We start from the raw sequence: 18,503 nt of genomic DNA, 5'->3' as shown, positions 1-18,503 counted from the left end.
TCTCCTTCTGCCCCCCCTCTTGCTTGTGGGCTCTTTCTCTCTCAAGTTAAAAAAAAAAAAAAAAACTAGGGGCACCTGGGTGGCTCAGTGGGTTAAAGCCTCTGCCTTTCGCTCAGGTCATGTTCCCAGGGTCCTGGGATCGAGCCCCGCATCCGGCTCTCTGCTTGGCAGGGAGCCTACTTCCTCCTCTCTCTCTATCTGCCTGCCTCTCTCCCTACTTGTGATCTCTATCTGTCAAATAAATAAATAAGATAAAATCTTTAAAAAAAAAAACAAAAAACTAAAGCCCGATAAGTTTTCATGACACCACCCCACCTTCATAATTACCAAGAAAGGAAACTACTTAATATGGATTTATTTAAATATTTAATTAAATCACTATTAATCTCTGACTCTGCAATGGTACCACATGCCAGCAGTATTAGAAAACTATTAAGGGAAATACGAAACACAGTATTTTCACACACACACACACACACACACACACCCTTATGTGCATTTACATTTAAACATGCTTATATAAGCAAAGCAAAAAATATATTATATACAAGTATAAATATCAGATTGTTAACATCGAAGGAGTAGAATGCAGACAAGAAAAGATATTTCTTTTAACTCTGGATACTTGTGTATTTTGAACTGTGTGAGTAATTATTTTTTTTAAAGAGAGTGTATGCAAGTGAGTTGGGGGGTTGGGGGAGAGGAGCAGAGAACGAGAGAGAGAATCTTCAGCAGGCTCCATGCCCTGTTGAGCCAATGCAGGGCTCAATCTCCTGACCCTGAAATCATGATCCGAGCTAAAATCAGGAGTCAGACACTCCTTTGTGGGTTATTATTATTCTTTCTAATCAAATACCAATTTTGTGAAAGTTCATCCTAAAAAGGGTATGATAGTCTATGATGATGTCTGTGCAGTAGATGAAACTGATCCTCAGAAGCTCTCTCTCCTGGTTTGTTTGTTATTGCCCATGACTGTGTCTATGACCCAGTCTCTAGTACTCAACCTCAGAACCCTCCTGCCATATGAAACTTTAGCACACCACCTCTAACGTGTTCTAACTGTGCTCACAAGGCAACAGCCCAGAAAGCTTGAGAACACAGACTCTGGAATAAGACGGGCCTAGGTTTGAAATTCAGTTCCAGTACATGCAATCATACCACTTTGGACAAGTCTCAATCTATCACAGCATCCATTAAAGTAACTTTGCATTCCTTCTGGAGTAGCACAGAGCCAGACATGCAGTAGACATTCATCAGAGATCAATTATCATGGAAGCTACTCCTGGGGCCTTGAGACTTAAGTGCACAAGCTAAACCACAGCATAAAGATGAAAATCTCAAACAATTATAATGAGTGTCACTAGTGGTCAAGAAGGAAAAGACTAGCAAGAATCAGAAAAGGCAGTATTTTAGGCAGACACTGAAAAATTTCACAAACTAGTTTCCTGGGGCTCAACCACCAGAAGTAGTTGATACAGCTGGCACAATGCTTTTTAAATCTTTGGATCTGAATCAAGTTCTTAGTTCTCAGACACCCACCAATAATGACAGTTTTGTATTCAGCCAAATTATACATGTATAATAATAGCTAAGCATGAGAGTTTTTAGATGAATGAATTATAATGAACACTTTCTTCACAAGTTAATCTAGATATCAAATATTTTAATATAAATCAGATTACTTTCATTAATCATTGCAAATTTCTCTTGTTATAGAAATCATGATTACCTGATTAGTTTATCATTATCACACAATTATCCCCTACATACAGAAATTTGCATATTTGTAAATGCATGAGCAGGAAATAGTTCAGCATTTAATCTACAAATGCACACTGAGAAAAAAAATTCAAGTTCGATAAATTTCTTTAAATTAAATGTCTATGCATCTCAGAAAGATGGCAGAGAATTCCAATTTGGAAAGTGCCAGTGTCACAGATAAAGATTCCAGCTAGCCAAGTGTCTAAAATAGGAGAGCATTTCCATAAATACTGTTAATCAGTTTCTACCTGGTCAGTATATATTCTGCAGGCACCTAGTTCTCTGGGTCTCAACTTATAAAGACAACTCTCACTTTCCCCTCTGATGACTTTCTAGTCAGAACTTCTTGTCTAATAAGACAAGGTGAACATAAAGCTGAGATAAAGATCTTCCCACACCCTCACAATGTTTCTTTTTCCATTTTTTTAAGTAGGCTCCATGCTGGGCATAGAGCCCAGTGCAGGCTCAGACTCATGACCCTGAGATCAGGACCTGAGCTGGGATGAAGAGTCAGACGCTTAACCCACTGAACCAGCCAGCACCCCTCTACTGCCTCACAATGTATCAACAGTTAAGAAAAACATACTTAAAAAAAAAGAAAAAGATAAAGAAACATACTTCATTGCACATTCCACTGTTGACCACAGGAGCACATTTATGATGAAACTTAATTTCCGTATGCAGCCATAGGCTGTTTCATATGTATTGCTTTATTTTCTTCATACAACTAAAGATTATTTTAGCATAGTGGTCCTCCCCCTCAGGAGTGACTGTGCCCCTGCAGGGACATCTGGTAATGTGTGGAAACATTTTTATTCATCACACTGAAGGGAAGCCATAAGCATCTAGTGGGCGGGCCAGGGTGGCTGCTAAACATTCTACAGTGACCACGACAGCCTCCTACAATGAAGAGGGTTCCAGTCCCGAATGTCAACTATGCTGAGGAAAAACCGTCTTAGCAATGCATAAAAAATAATAACGTCCAGAACAATGATGACCCACTTACTAAACAAGCTACACATGATAATTTTTATAAAATCTGACTATTGAGATTGTCAGAATATAAAAATATAATATAAATATAAATAAATTCTATATAATTTCATTAATAGAATTTTAAATAATTCATAATTATAAAAATAAAAATGTTTAAAAGCCTATCACCCTATTTTTTACTTCCTATAATGTCCCAACCCTTAAAGATCTTAATGCCAGTTTCTTTAAATAAGTCCTTTTAAAAGACTCTTTGAATCACATGAAGCAGAATCTATTACAACTACAGGAATCACAAAACAAAATCAAAACATCTAAACTTACCGCTAAGCCCATCAACATATTTTCACCCACTGTGATCTGAATTCTCAGTCCAAATAAAGCATTCATTCCTTTGAGTTTTAGTTTATTCATTAGCTGAGTGTGCACTTCATATTCCATAAATGGCAACAGATTACTGATAGCTGTGGCATTTGCTTCTGCCTGTGCTTTCTTTTTCAAGCGACATAACCTGTTAAGGAAAATAATTCAGTCACTAGACAATATTCTTGGTACTATCTCAAGAAATGTCCAATTTTTAAAACGTTCTGTAAGTGTAATTAAAACATTTACTTGTTTCAAATGAGCTTATTAAGTTATATCAATAATCTTTTCTGTCAGTTTTTTCATTTTGTATGCTTTTGCTAAAAGTCCTATCTTAATAAATGAAAAAGACAAATCTCAAAAATCTCTAGAAATGAAAAAATTACCAGTCAAAATCACTAGAGAATATAATTTAAAATCTTAGGTTTCATAACTCCATGTGGTCATATGATGAATGGACAGCAAAGGAAAAAAGTTAATTTACTCACTCAAAGAACACAAAACTTTCCTGAGCATCTACCACATGCCAGGCACTGTTCTAGATAGTGAGCACTAATCAACAAACAAAACACAGAGTCCCCATTCTCATGGTTATATTCCAGGGGAGGGGATGGGAATAGACAAAGAAACAAGGTAAGGTTGGATTATGTTGAAGACTCAGGTGTCTGAAGAAAATGAACCAGGTCATGTGAATTGGAATAACTAGAGAGAAGGCCTCACAGGAGAGATGACACCTGACTTGGGATCTTATAAACAAGCTGGAACCAAGAAAGCTCGAGAAACACAATTACGGAAGGGGACTGACATATTAGAACCAAAAGGAAACTACTGTGCTAAAGTGAAGTGAGCAAGGGTGAGAGTAGCAGGGATGGGGGTACAGTTAAACGGGGACATGATCACGTTAGGGGCCTACAGGTCATGCTAAGCAATCTGATTTATTCTACCAGCAATGAGAAATTCCAGGTAGGTTTTTAAGTAGTAACATGATCCAATTTATGTTTTAAGATATCATTTATATTCCTACACAGAACATGGAATAAGGATGACAGAACTGATGAGGAAATGGTAACAAAAAGTAATTTAGGTGACAATGACAGCTTAGACTAAAAAGGTAGCAGTAAAGATGAAGGAAAGATCCCCAAACTAACAAAGGGTATTAATGTTAGTAGTTACCAATCTTCAGCTTGAGAGTTCATTAAAAAACAATCACTAGGACCCATTCCCAGAGTTTCTCATTCAATAGGTCTGGAGTAGAGCCTGAGAATCAGCATTTCTATAAGTTCTCTCAAGGATGGTGATTCTACTAATCTACTAATCTACACTCTGAAAACCGCTGCTGGACATAAACTCCCTCCTACCTAAAACAAACAAAAAACTCGATAAATTATGTATTTCTAAGAATCTTCTTAAAAGCATCACAGGACGAGGGCAAGGGGTTAGTGGAGAGTATAAACACAAGGAGACAGCAAAAGGAGGTTCTTTTGTGGTAATGGAACACAGTTCTGTGTCTTAACTATGGTGGTGGTTACACAAATCTACTTGTGGGATAAAGTTGCATAGAATTACACATATACACACAAATACACAAATGAATGCAAATTTTAAAAAGTGTAAAAACTGAGTAAGGTCTGTAGTATGGTTAACAGTTAACAACGTTAATTAATTCTTAACAATTAACAATGTTAATTTCCTAGTTGATATTCTACTATAGCTGTATAAAATGCCACCAATGAAGGAAGCTGGGTGAAGACTACATGGGATTCTTTGTATCACTTTTGCAACTTTCTGTGAGCCTATCACAGTCTAAGGAAACAAAACACAATGAATAATAATGAAAAGAAATAACAATAAAAAAAATTTTCAGATATTAAAACTACCCATTAAAGAGTCAGTCCCAGGTTATAACATATAATAAAAGATTTGAAAAAGAAGAAAATGAAACTTACAGAAATAAAAAAAAGATTATCAAAAATTTAAAACCCCAATTATTGGGCTTACTAGAATATTAGAGACAGCTGATGAGAGAAATATAGATAACAAAGTATCCAAAATATGACATAGACAAAATGACAGAAAATACAGACAAGAGAATAACACAAAGGAGGTAGTGAGAAAGTCTAACATTTTTAATTTCAGTATCAAGAAGAGAGAAGAGTTGAAACATAGGAGAACTAATATCTAAAAATTGTCTAAAGCACATGAAAGAATCTACAGATTCAAGAATCCCAATATTCAGCAATTAAGATAAAAGAATTCCATACCTAACATTTCACAGGGAAACTGCAGAAAACCAAAGACAAACAGAATTATTCACACACAGCCTGGCTGGCAGGGGAGGGGGACAAATAATAAAAGTTAATCTAATAGATTATTTCTCAATAGTAGTAATGAAAACCAGAAGGCAATGGAAGGGTATCTTCAATGTGCTACAAGAAAATAAATGGCAGCCCAAAACCTTTTCAAGGTAAGTAAATATTTTCAGACAAGCAAAATAGACAGTTCACCAGCAGCCGACCCACTGAAATAAATACTAAAGGGTATTAGCAAAAGAAAAACAATCCCAAATTGAAGGTTCAAGATGTAAGAGGAAATGAAAGCAAATGTAAATAGATCAGAAATACATTTGAAAATAAAACTTGGGGTGCCTGGGTGGCTCAGTGGGTTAAAGCCTCTGCCTTCAGCTCAGTTCATGATCCCAGGATCCTGGGATCTGAGCCCCACATTGGGCTCTCTGCTCCACGGGGAGTCTGCTTCCTTTCCTCTCTGCCTGCCTCTCTGCCTACTTGTGATCTCTGTCTGTCAAATAAATAAATAAAATCTTAAAAAAGAAAAGAAAACTCAACATGACTTTGTAAAATAACTCTGATGCAGAGAGGTCAGGCAGGAGGACAGTGTCAAAGAATACCACATTTGGCACGAAGAATTAGACACAGCAAGGGGATCATTAGTTAAAATAAAGAAGGCTAGGGGCACCTGAGTGGTTCTGTCAGTTAAGAGTCTGCCTTTGACTCGGGTCATGATCCCAGCATCCTGGGATCAAGTCCCACATCAGGCTCCTTGCTCAGAGGGGACCCTGCTTCTCCCTCTCTCTGCTGCTCCCCCAGCTTGTGTTCTCTCTCTCTGATAAATAAATCATAAATAAATAAGTAAACAAAATCTTTTAAAAATAAATAATAGCAAAATAAAATAATATAAAATAAAGAAGGCTAATATGAAAGAAGTGGAGAAAAATCAGTGGTTCAAAAAGTACAGGACACCTACAAGACTTCAAAGTTGGGTATGAAAGTATATGAGTCTGAAGCTCAGAGAAAGTTCTGGACTAGAGTTATAAATGTGAGAGTCACAAACATACAGAAAGCACACAGACCTATAGGAGTTGATGAGTTCAACTGGGGAGAGACCTTTGAGAAGAGGGTCCAGACCCATGGCCTTTCTAGGATCAATAAAAGGAGGAGGAATCAACAAAGAGACTAAGGATTATACATAAAGGTAGGAAAAACCTGGGGCAGGGGGAGCCGGGGGCACTATGAAGTCAAGAAGTATGAAGGAGAAACTGATCAACTGTATGATACTGCTGAGATGTCAAGTAAGAGGAAGACAGAACTGCTCAATGGATTTGGCAACCTGGCAGTAGTTAGTGACCTAGACAATAACAGCTACTTCCTGCACGACAACCACAATTTGTCATGTCCTACTCCAGGACATTTTAAAAGGAATTGTCAACAGCTAAATGAATTAATAAAAGAAACACTAGATGGCATTGTTCTTTAAAAGAAAAAAAATTAATTTCTAAAATGTATTACATAATGTCCTTAAAACAGAGACACACTACTAGCCCACAACAGGTTAATTAGTAATCTTCATAATAATAAATGTCTGTACAGAATTTAAATGTTTAAAACTGCTTTTGTATATGAACTTTTTTGAGTTTTATAAAGAATGTATTCTTCCTCCCAATTTCTTATGTGATTAAACACAAGATTTGGATAGCATTGCCCAGCCTGCCCAGGATCACACAGGTAGGAAGGAGTACAGCTGACATTTGAAACATGTCTATCTGACTTCATACTCCATAACTCTTTCAAGGACCCTAAGTAGTGTTTGCGTAAATATACCTTGCTTGAATAAGACAACCTTTTCCGATAACGGTTGCATCTATTGGGAGGTCTATAGTTGTAAAGAGAACATCAGGAACTTTTTGTTTCCTGCAGTTACAGCAGTACGTGAGATGAGCTGGGAATGGCATATTCAGTTCATCATATGGTATGTGGCAAAATCCACAGCCAGCAGGCAAATTTTCTTCTAGCCTGTATAAATACACAAAGAAAACAAATGAAGACTTCTTTAAAGTTCTATGCATTTTTTTCAAAAACATATTTTTCATATACAGTACTTACATACACACTACAGCGCAACTTCTACTACTGTAGGTTATGAGAGCACCACTACGACTACTAGAATTAAAAATGACCATGAAATCAGAACCATACTCTTTCATATGAGAGAAAGACTTACATAAGTAGCCATTGATTTGCATCAATTCATATGTTTGAGGATGTCCCACCTGACAAAAACCACTATTATCCCAAAGGTTGTTCTTTGTGATACAACATAAAAACACATGGTTAGATACCAATATAAACTCAAATATAATCACACACACAAAAAAAAAATTCCCAAGGAAGAAAAACCTCTTTAACCAATCTAATAATTTGAAAAAAAAAATTACGATCAAAAACAAACCTATTTAAAAATTTAAAAAGTCAAAAATAGGCATAATCTAACATTTCTAATTTCTAGTGACTGCTTTAAGATTTCTGAGAAACCGTTTCACTAACAACATATATATCATACATAAACCACAAAGGACCACACACAACCTTCCCAATCACTGTAAAATGTTTGTTGTAATAATGTAAAAATGAATGCATTTTAGAATGATTAAGCATTTTTTTCACTCATCAAATCTCAGGAAATTCGGGGAAAAACAGAAATGAAAGCAAAAGGAAGTTCATGGAGAACTCCAGACTTTCACAAAGCCACACTTTCTAGGGCTCCAGAAAGACGTGGGTTCTCAATTCACTCCAAGCTAAAGCAACCTGTTAGAAGTTGAAACTTGGCAAGTGGACAAATTAAAAAGGAGAAAGGAAAGTTACACTGTATCTATTATCAGTCAGACTTCTTGAAAATTCCTTGTACATAATATTTTACTAAATATCGACAATAACCCTCTAAATCTAATCACGCCCAGATATTATTCTCTTATTGTTGAGATTCTGGTATATTAGAAGTAATAGAGAAATCAAACAGATTCTAAGTGGAGTTGTGTGACCTTGCACAGTCATTTAACCTCTCAGAGCCTCATCTATAAAACTAGAATAATAATACTTAACCCAGAAAGGCTAATAAGCTAGCTAAATATACCCAATATAATGTGCAGCAAACAGTAACAAAAACTAGTTTTTCTTGGCCTGAAACTAACTGGAGATACTAAGTAACTTGTTCAGTCACACTAAATGCTAAGTAGCAGACCTCAGATTCTAATGTCAGGTTGTTTGAACCAAAGTCCATGTGTTACAAAAAGGCATAAAAGGATGAAAACTGGGGCAATTTTTAACCAAACACCTCACAGAAATTTGAACTTAAGTGATTTAATACTATAGGCATAAAAATAGAAGTATTTAAATTTGAAAAATTTAAAATTTGAAAAATTTGAAAAATTTGAAAAATTAAAAATTTGAAATTTGAAAGCATTTGAAATATGAAATCTAGAAAAGGAACGATTTCTGAATATTGAGATCATGGAGAATGTTTTCTTCCTTCTACTTTCCTATATTTTTCTAGTTTTCTCTAGTAAGCAGAAATAATTGTACAGCAAGAAAAAAGGGCATTTTCCCTTTGTTTTCTTCCTTCTACTTTCCTATATTTTTCTAGTTTTCTCTAGTAAGCAGAAATAATTGTACAGCAAGAAAAAAGGGCATTTTCCTCTTTTGCAGATAGGGATGGTATCTGTTGCACTAGAATGCCATAAAAGAGAATTCACTGTATCCACCCAAGCCAGAATATCAAAATAATCAAGCTGCATGGGAAAGGTCATTTGTTAAATCAGACTTCTAACCACTCAAGAATAAAAATCAACTGACATGTATCAGAACTATGGAGCATCACTGGGACAACTCACCAGCAGGCAGTTTTCTCAACAGAACACTCTGATTTTTAATATACTTCACAATGTTCCACATCTCTATTTTCCTATTTATGATGACTTTCAATGCTCAGAAATATATTATGGTCAAAATCCATTTTTAATACAAGCTAAAGAAGAAACTGACCAAAGTCTTCTGTTTGCCTGCCTGAGCTAGAATACTTTTGTTATACAGAGACTTGCAAATTTACACTAAAAATAAAGCAAGTATGCAAACAGTGGAGTACAGGGTAATTAAAATTTACATTATCCAGGTATACTCTGGCACCAAACAAACAGATTTCTGTATATGTATTTGATAATCTCATCTGTTTATGGGAAGCATTTTTGACATTTATGGAAGTCTACAGATTAAGGGATGAATAAATAAAAAGTAATCTCATTTCATTTCACTTTCACTTTCTCTTTCACAAACATTAGTTATACTTCACTTTCTAGGAACTTTTATATATAATTTTGGTAAAATACAGTGTTTTGTTTTATAAATTATATAAACTTTCTTTATGCAAATTGTTTTATGACCTTTTTCTGTTTCAGAGGTAAGACAAAGGGAAAGGAAAAAATCAAAAATTGTTTCTATACTGTAACAAACAAAAAATATATACTTGAAATTCTTTGATAGTCACACATGTAATTTATCAAGATACTAGGGAAATTATAATAAGGTGTGTCATGTAGTATAGAACTCAGTACTTCTTTAGGTAAAAAGCAGTAAAATGCCCTGGTCCTGATCCCTACAGTGTACCACCGAAACCCACCCTCATACAGAACTATCCTGGCTCTAAAGTTAAAAGTCAACTTCTCCCTTCCTTGCCCTTATAGAAAAGAAGCCAGGCTGCCATGACAACCTCTGTTCCAAACAGCCCTCCACGGTGCCATCCTGCAGAAATCTAGGGTTGAGTACAGCTGCCGTGCCGGATGCAGATAAAATACAGACCTCTTCACTATAAGAGAAAAAAATATGAAATAGTTATTATCTCCAGGCAACCTAGCTTTGGAAAAGTGTTCAATGTCAAAGTGATTATAGGGTGACAATTTAAATTCAAGTTAGACTCTACAAAATATTAATCATATCATAGGACTATCTCCTAACCTAGAATAAAAAATAGAAATAATTATTAAAATGAAAAGGGCAAAATTTATCACTTTACAAGTATAAAAGATAAAGTATAATATTAATGACAATAAATTCCTTTAAAATATGGTAAAACTGACAAATACTGGAATGTTTCAAAATAAACATAGTAACAAATTATATTGCTGAATTCAGCAATAATCCATAAAACTATATTAAAGCACTCTTTAAATGACATTAAAGTTTATTAAAGTTACTTTAAAAGCTTAATATGTAATGATCAATATCATTATTGCTATACCCTACTTTAAACTTAATAACAAAAGGTATTTGAAACAAACAGTATCCAAAATACACTAAATGGAGCTTAAACTACATCATTTTATGTATGATAAAAAGTGATTTTCAAAAGAATTCTTTCCTTATTACATATTACCTAACTTTAAATGATCAATAAAATTATTGAATGAGATCACCTAAAGCAAATGACAAAAGTAGCAGTCAAGGGACAAAATGATGAAAATAAACGGACCAGAACCCTGAAAGGACATGAAAGAAATGGTTACTTGATCTGTAATTGAGTAGAGAGAGGCAAGGCTTTAAATGTTTAAGTGGGCACTGGAAATGTCAAAGAATAATGTGGAGCCACAGAGAGTACTGGATTAAGTAAGAAGGAGCTGTGAGAGCAGAAGTACATTTCAGAGAGTTTATCCAGTTAGTAAATTGGATGGATTAGAACAGAAAAAAATTTATAGATAGGATTTAAACACAAAAACTTGTTTTGAGATCCAGAGGGAAAAAAGAAGCTTGAATCAGGTGAATTCAAACATCTAGGTAAACTGACTCCTTTCTGTAGATCCCTGGATCTATCTGTGACCTATCCCCTGCCACACTGAATCTACACTTCTGGCCTTCTCTGTTTGCTATTCTTCTGCCCTGACACTCCCCTCATGCCTCCTCTCTTCATTCACATAATTCACACTCATTCCCTGAGATTTAGTTTGAAGTTTCAGTTACTTCATTAACACCTTTTCTTTTCTTTTTTTTTCATTAACACTTTCTTCCAATCTTACTTCTAAACTCCAACCCTCTCGATCCCACAGCATCTCTATCATAAAATGTGTTTTACTTGTCATAATCCTCCAGGAGAAACTAATCTGATGGCAAGAACTATCTTTTAAGGGCTCCTGGGTGGCTCAGTTGGTTAAGTGTCCCACTCGTGATTTCAGTTCACATCATGATCTCTGGGTCATGGGATTAAGCCCTGAGTCAGGCTCTGTGCTTAGGAGTCTCTCTCTTCCTCTGCCCCTGCCCCCGCCCTCTCTAATAAACAAAATCTTAAAAAAACAAAACAAAACAAAACAAAAACCACCACTACATCTTTTAAAATTATAACCCTAGGGGGCACCTGGGTGGCTCAGTGGGTCAAGCCTCTGCCTTCAGCTTGGGTCACGATCCCAGGGTCCTGGGATAGAGCCCCGCATCGGGCTCCCTGCTCGGTGGGGAGCCTGCTTCCACTCCCCCGCCTGTCTCTCTGCCTGCTTGTGATCTCTGTCAAATAAATAAATAAAATCTTTTTTAAAAATTAAAAAAAAAAAAAACTATAGCCCTAGGAACTGAAAGCATATAACACTAAAACTATGAATGAGCCAAGACTATCTACTGGGAAGTAAGGCAGGATAAGCATAAAAAATTATTAGTTTAACACAAGTAGAACAGCTACACTGGGGACAAGAAGGTGCAAGAATATCTTACATAGTCAGCAGAAGAAAAGAAAGGGCCCTCAGAAGATGAAACGGCATGTCTCTATAATGTCCACATTTACTGGAGTCTAATCATTTTTCTCCTAACAATAAAGACTACCATAGGCACAAGAGAACTACCGATGTAACAGCTGACAGTAAGAATTATTCAAGAATAGGTGGAAAAATAAGATAGCAGAAGGTCAAACAATTTCTAGATGATATCTGTTATAAACTTTTTTTTAAAAGATTTTGTTTATTTATTTGACAGAGAGTTCAAGTATGCAGACCAGCAGGCAGAGGGAGAGGGAGAAGCAGACTCTCCGCTGAGCAGGAAGCCTGATGCGGAGCTCGATCCCAGGACTCTGGGATCATGACCCAAGCCAAAGGCAGCCACTTAGCCAATTGGGCCACCCAGGAGCCCCTGTTATAAACTTTTTGAGGGACTGAAAACAGGGTTCATCAATGGCAGTCAGAATGTTAAATCAGAACCTCAGTAAGGAACTGGGCAAAGTCTTGGTCAAGGTAAGAGTCAAAATAAACCAGATGTAAATGGGCAAATGAGATGGATGGAAAATATCAAGCTGTGATCCAAGAGTGAAATTTTATAGTTTCAAATTTTTAAAGGTAAACAGTTTTGAGCAATAATGAAGTCCAAAATGTGGCTGCAAGTTAAGTGGGGATAGAGAAGGACTTGAGAATGAGAAAGCACAAGGTCAAGCTGTTGGAAGGAGGGTAATCATGTTCAATTGGTGGAGATAGCAGAGAATTAAGAAAGGCGGAAGAATATTTCGGAGGCAGAAAAGTCTGAACTGTGGAATGGCAAGGACTTTAAAGTAAGAGAGGTTGTTGAAAGGAAAGGTAGGAGAAAAAGGAACTGAGAGTAAGGGTATGAAGTCCCTTCCTAACTTGACAGAAACAAGAAGGAAGATGTGTTGGCAAAATTAGTGAAAGAAGGCAGAAAGAGTTTACAGACAAACTTTAGAGACAAATGGCAGTTCATTTACAACAGAGGAAGGAATTAGCAGGGTCACAAAATGGAGTAAAGTCAGCCTAGAATTAATACTTGCTATGTGCCAGTATCAATTCTCATTTAATTCTTCAATAACCTTAATTGATAGGTGGTCATTATCTCAATTTCAATCTATAAATTGAGGCTCAGAGAAGCAGTTACTTTCCCAAAGTTTTACAGCAATTTAGTGGCAAACGTGGCACATGGACCTCGGTCTGATGTATTCCCAAGGCCCGTGCTCCTAGATCACGCCACAATTCTTTTCTCTGTACTTGCATAAAACTTTTACCCTTTCAGATGACAATCTGTAAATTACAGCATCTAGGAAATTAAGTTATCATTTACCAGATGCTAGTTGATTCACTGTAGCCCACTACAGCATGACAGCCTAATGCTTTAGCATGTGATTTTATTTCTTGTCTGATTTCTGCCCACCACGCATCTCGAGTTTCTGGTTCATCTGAAAAATAAATTTTAAATCAGTTCACTACTCAATAGCACATTGTCTATATGATAAAGAAATGTTTAAAATGAACATACTCTGGAAGGCAAAGACATACTGGTCTATAACAGATTTTAAAACTAACTTCACATGTTTAAAATGTTATTTCTCAAAAGGCTTGTTAACATTTTAATTCAATGTTACTTCAAAAAAAGTTTAACATTTTAAACGTGATTGATAGAAAATAAACCAGCTAGTTCTATTTGCTTTATTACTTCAGGGGACATCTATAGAGAGGTATTTTATTACCTACAACTTAAAATGTAGACCCAGAGTTTCCAGATTCTAATCCTAAACTGAGAGGATATTCTGTGTCTCACTCACCTTACTCAGTGAACATTTTGAGTCATATCCATAAATTTAAATTCTGATTTCATTTCCTGGTACCTATTTTTTTTAATAACCCACTATATTCTAGGTTCTTTCCAAGGCAAAGGTTTGTCAATGTTAAAAAAGAGAAAGCCATGTAGCCATCCTTGTGCGTCCTAAAGCAAAGTAACAAGAAATGAAGGGACTAGCCAATTTAAAAATAAAGCAAGCAAATACATTTAAAGATTATTACAAATAATTTGGTTAATGTATATAAGGACATATTTCAGTTAGAACGTTGTAACTTCATATATGGTTCTGTAATTAAGAAAATGCCTCAGAATCACAGCATTGCATTTTATTACCACAGAGGAGTCCAATATTGCTTGTAATAGAGCATTATAAATGGAGCATCTGGCACACATCCTTCCTAATCACTTGCATTTAGCTGCAAAGTACTGGTGAAGAGCAGCTGCAAATTATAGTAACATTTTATGTGCAAAGATGTTAAAAACAGAAACAGTCTATAATGAGCACATCCTAATGTGTTTCTTTTGGGGGCCCATTCCATTTGGGAACAATTTGGGATAGAAAAAACTTAATCTAACTTAAAATAGGATACTAACCTCCTGCTGTAAATTTTCCATATAAAAGGCACTATTAAAACTGAAAATCAAACAATCCAAAAGCTTTCTTTTTTGAATTTCAGTACATATTCAGTTTTCAAAATGTTTTTTAAATAAGCAGAATAAACAGAATTATACTCACTAGTAAAATACTGATGACAGCAAAATAAAGAAAGGTTAAAGGGCTTGTTATAGTTGACATTCCTAGGATGTAATTTTGTTTCCTCCACAGGGAGGAGGATCAGCAAAATAGAGAAATGAGATAAAAGCCAGAGCTACAAATAATGCCAGCCGGTTCTTGTTTTAAAGTTTTGGATCCAAGACAGAGCTACACTAAAACTTTCTTTCAGAAAAAAAAAAAAAACAAAAAAACAAAGAAATCCAGACTCCAGGAAACTGAGGAAGAAATTCAAGGACAAGATAAAATAAAGAAAGAAGAAAAATAGAAAAGAGTACAATATGGTATTAGCAATCAATATTATGAATTAAGAAAAGTGTAAGGCAATTAGGTAGCACACATTATTATGTTAAAGAATTTCTTCATATTCCCCCTGAAATACAGACATTAACAGCACAAATACACTCTCAAATCCATTCTCTTTTTTAGGTATACATGTTCCCAGACCAATTTGGGCATCTATTTAACATCTTCCTTTCTCAATAAGGGAATTTTTATCATAAGACAAAAATTTACGCAAGCAGTTGCTCAATCTATCAACTTATTTATGATTCTCTAAAAATAAGTATCATAGATAATAATAGAAACATATCTCGGTTTGGAAAACAACAATTTTCCCTGAAAAGCTGTGTAAAATAAAGTTTAACTTTTCTTGAAAAACACTAGTAGAACCTGCTATTTACTTTTTAAACCTTTCTGGGAATTTAAAACATTATTTGCTAAAGCAAATAACTGTATACTATGTTTCTATAAAAACAGATTTTCTCACATTAGATTTGCCTACATCTGTGCCACAACTAATACATGGTAGCCCTTCTGTTTTAAATTGACTTTTACAGAAAGTAATCCATAACATTATTTTTTAAATTAATTTTTAAAAATGGAGGAAGTTACTTATTTTAAGTTCAGGATATATTTATTTAGAAATGGCCAGCATGTCTAAATGGGAAAGTAGGTAATAATTACTATGAAATACATATAACCACATAGAATACAAAGTTTATTTACATCAAACTTACCTTGGTATAACACACAAAATAATCAGATAATTAAACCAAACACTATGAAAGAATAAGTGGCTGATTTAAAAAAATAATAAACAAAACAAAAAGCTGAATGCAGCACAAGTGGAGCATTCATATTCTTCTGGCAGGTTCACAAGCAGCCTTTATTTTGACACATGAGCCACACAACTGCACATGGGGATGCCATTGTTGTATTTAATACAATATTTACAAGTTTAATAAAAGCTAAAGAGTTACATAACAGGGGAGCTAAGGAAGCAAATGGCATATGTCCACACTCCAAAGAATTTGTTAAATTTTGTTTTTGGCTTAAGCAAAAGCTCAGAGAACAAAGGATTTTGCAAAGCAGATTCAGCAGACAGGAGCCAGAAACAGTGGATATTTTGGCGCATGCTTGGATCAGGTGACAGTACAGACTGAAAACTATGGCAGCTCACTGAAATGGTTACAGAAAGTAATGGCCCTAGATTCTAGGTGAAAGCAAGGCAAGCATACAGTAGGGAGCACTTCATCACAAACTAGGAATTGAATTAACAATAATTATCTACAACTGTAAGCAAGAAGCCAAAGGATGAATTTGTTGGCTATTAAATTTAGGGGTTATTTAATTAAAATAAAATTAAGAATAATCAATTTAATATTAAAAAATTAAATTTATCTTCAAAGTCTATATATTTATGGCAGAGATGAGCCAGAGAATAGTCACATAGTAATGATTCAGCCTAACTTATATAACTGAAGATTCAGAAATATCACCATATTTAATCCTATAATAGAATTTTTAAAGCTTAAAAGCTATTAACTATATTCTTATGAGAAACACACTAGTTGAATTTGAATTGTTTTATCACTCTCCAAAAGTCAAAACTAAGGATCTGCTATACTCACAAAAAGGCAAAAACAAAGAGTCTGGCTTAAAAATTTATGGCAACTATACATGCCACTCATGAAACTGGATACAATTTAGTCATTTAAAAGAAATACAGCTGAGATGTGAAGGTCGCAATTAATCAACAATTCACAGATGTCAAGAAAAAAAATCTTCACTTTAAATGCCATGCTCCTCCTAATAACCCATAGAATTATTTATAATTTTAAAAAGACCTCATTTTAGGAGAAATTAAAATTTATTTATTAAATAAATTATATTTAAAACTATATTACTTTTTTCTACTATGGGTCAAAACTCTTCATAGATAATATCACAAATCTTTTTTTTTATTAAGATTTTATTTTTAAATAATCTCTATAGCTAACATGAGGCTCAAACTCACAACCCCAAGAGTAGTATGCCCCACTGAGTGAGCCAGCCAGGCGCCCCACAAATCTTTTACTATATCCTTTTATTTGTAGTCATGAACTGGGCTGTAGGTCAATACTTCACTGATGCTTCATTTAGAGGTAATGTTTGCACACCTGGTTGGCATCATAATTAATTTATTTTACTACTGTCACTTTTCTAGAGCATGGCCATAGCTTGATATCTTGCCATCTTTTTAACATTTTATCTTATTTCTGAAATGCAGGTGAAACTGGTAAAGATTCCTATAATGAAAATAAATGCTTATATCTCAGAAAGTAAAGAAATGAACAACTCAACATAATATGCCTTTATAAAACTGAATCCCTTTGAGATTTTAGGCAATCTCACACTTGCAACTAAGAAACACTGACTATCTGAAGTGTTCAATTTAATTCTGTTTTTACATAACTCTGGAAGAGAATAATTCTGCCACTGAGAATCTTTAAATCTGACTTAAAGAAAAAAGGAAATGGACAATATTCAATCTAATTTTTAAATAAACAAGAAGAGATGTTTAAACGCTCAAATAAACATTTTTAATACAATGATAATCTATCTTGTCAATGGACAGCATAAGAAAGCCACATTCTTAAATACCTTAAAATATTATTCCAACACAAAACAACTTTTTGAAGAAGAAAAATTTCCCCTAATGAAACAGAAATTACAGAGTTCAGATTTAAGTGTATATACAATCTCAAACCAAATGGGGATTCAGTACCAACCTAGGAAGAACAGTCCCATCACAGAGGAAATGATGTGCAAATTCAGAGCAGACACCAACTTACAGTAATTTAGGCTGTTAGGATGGTAGCTGGGATATAATCCATATTAGATCAAACTGGAGTCTTCACCATTTATAAAATAAGTCAGATATATAATTATTCCTTACCTGTGAGATTTCCCTTTTTATATATATAAAGTTATATATTAATTTACATGTCACATTATAACAGTATAATTAATATCCAGTTATATTAGATATATATAAAGAGTAAAATTTATAAATTAAGGAAATTATAAATCTGACTTTTTTTAACAGATAATAAGGAATTGACAGTAGTCAATATGCAGTTACATTATACATAAACAGAAAATTATTTATTACATTTATATGTTACATTATGTATAAAGAGAAGCTCACACATCATACATGGCTATATTTATGCCCTCCTGAACTCCATATACCTACTTCTTAAAACCTTATTAAAATTCTTAAAACCAAAAGCTGCTTAACTACTTTAAGCTTAGTTTTGCATATCTGCTAATGAGTAACTCTCAGACGCAGTAAAAATAACTGTGGGATCATCAGTAGAACTCAAGTTCCAAGAAAGCCTCTCTCCATTTAACAACAACTATTACTACTACTACTACTACTACTACTACTACACACACACAGCAAAATAGTA

At 34.6% G+C, this 18,503-nt stretch overlaps 1 protein-coding gene across 14 annotated transcripts in view; it reads right to left on the bottom strand.

Annotated features, from left to right (window-relative positions):
• Positions 1-18,503, bottom strand: part of C2CD5 (C2 calcium dependent domain containing 5) — a 95,221-nt gene that overhangs the window by 27,584 nt on the left and 49,134 nt on the right. For all 14 annotated transcript variants that reach the window (XM_046011336.1, XM_046011345.1, XM_046011339.1 and 11 more), the window contains 4 exons: positions 13,497-13,611; positions 10,171-10,266; positions 7,233-7,424; positions 3,079-3,265 (listed from right to left, as the gene is read on the bottom strand). In XM_046011336.1, the coding sequence (XP_045867292.1) occupies positions 3,079-3,265; positions 7,233-7,424; positions 10,171-10,266; positions 13,497-13,611 (590 nt within the window). The remainder of the gene's footprint in view (positions 1-3,078; positions 3,266-7,232; positions 7,425-10,170; positions 10,267-13,496; positions 13,612-18,503) is intronic.

Source organism: Meles meles, chromosome 7 (assembly GCF_922984935.1).
Source record: "Meles meles chromosome 7, mMelMel3.1 paternal haplotype, whole genome shotgun sequence".
NCBI lineage: Eukaryota > Metazoa > Chordata > Mammalia > Carnivora > Mustelidae > Meles > Meles meles.
This window is presented reverse-complemented; position numbering and strand designations above follow the sequence as displayed.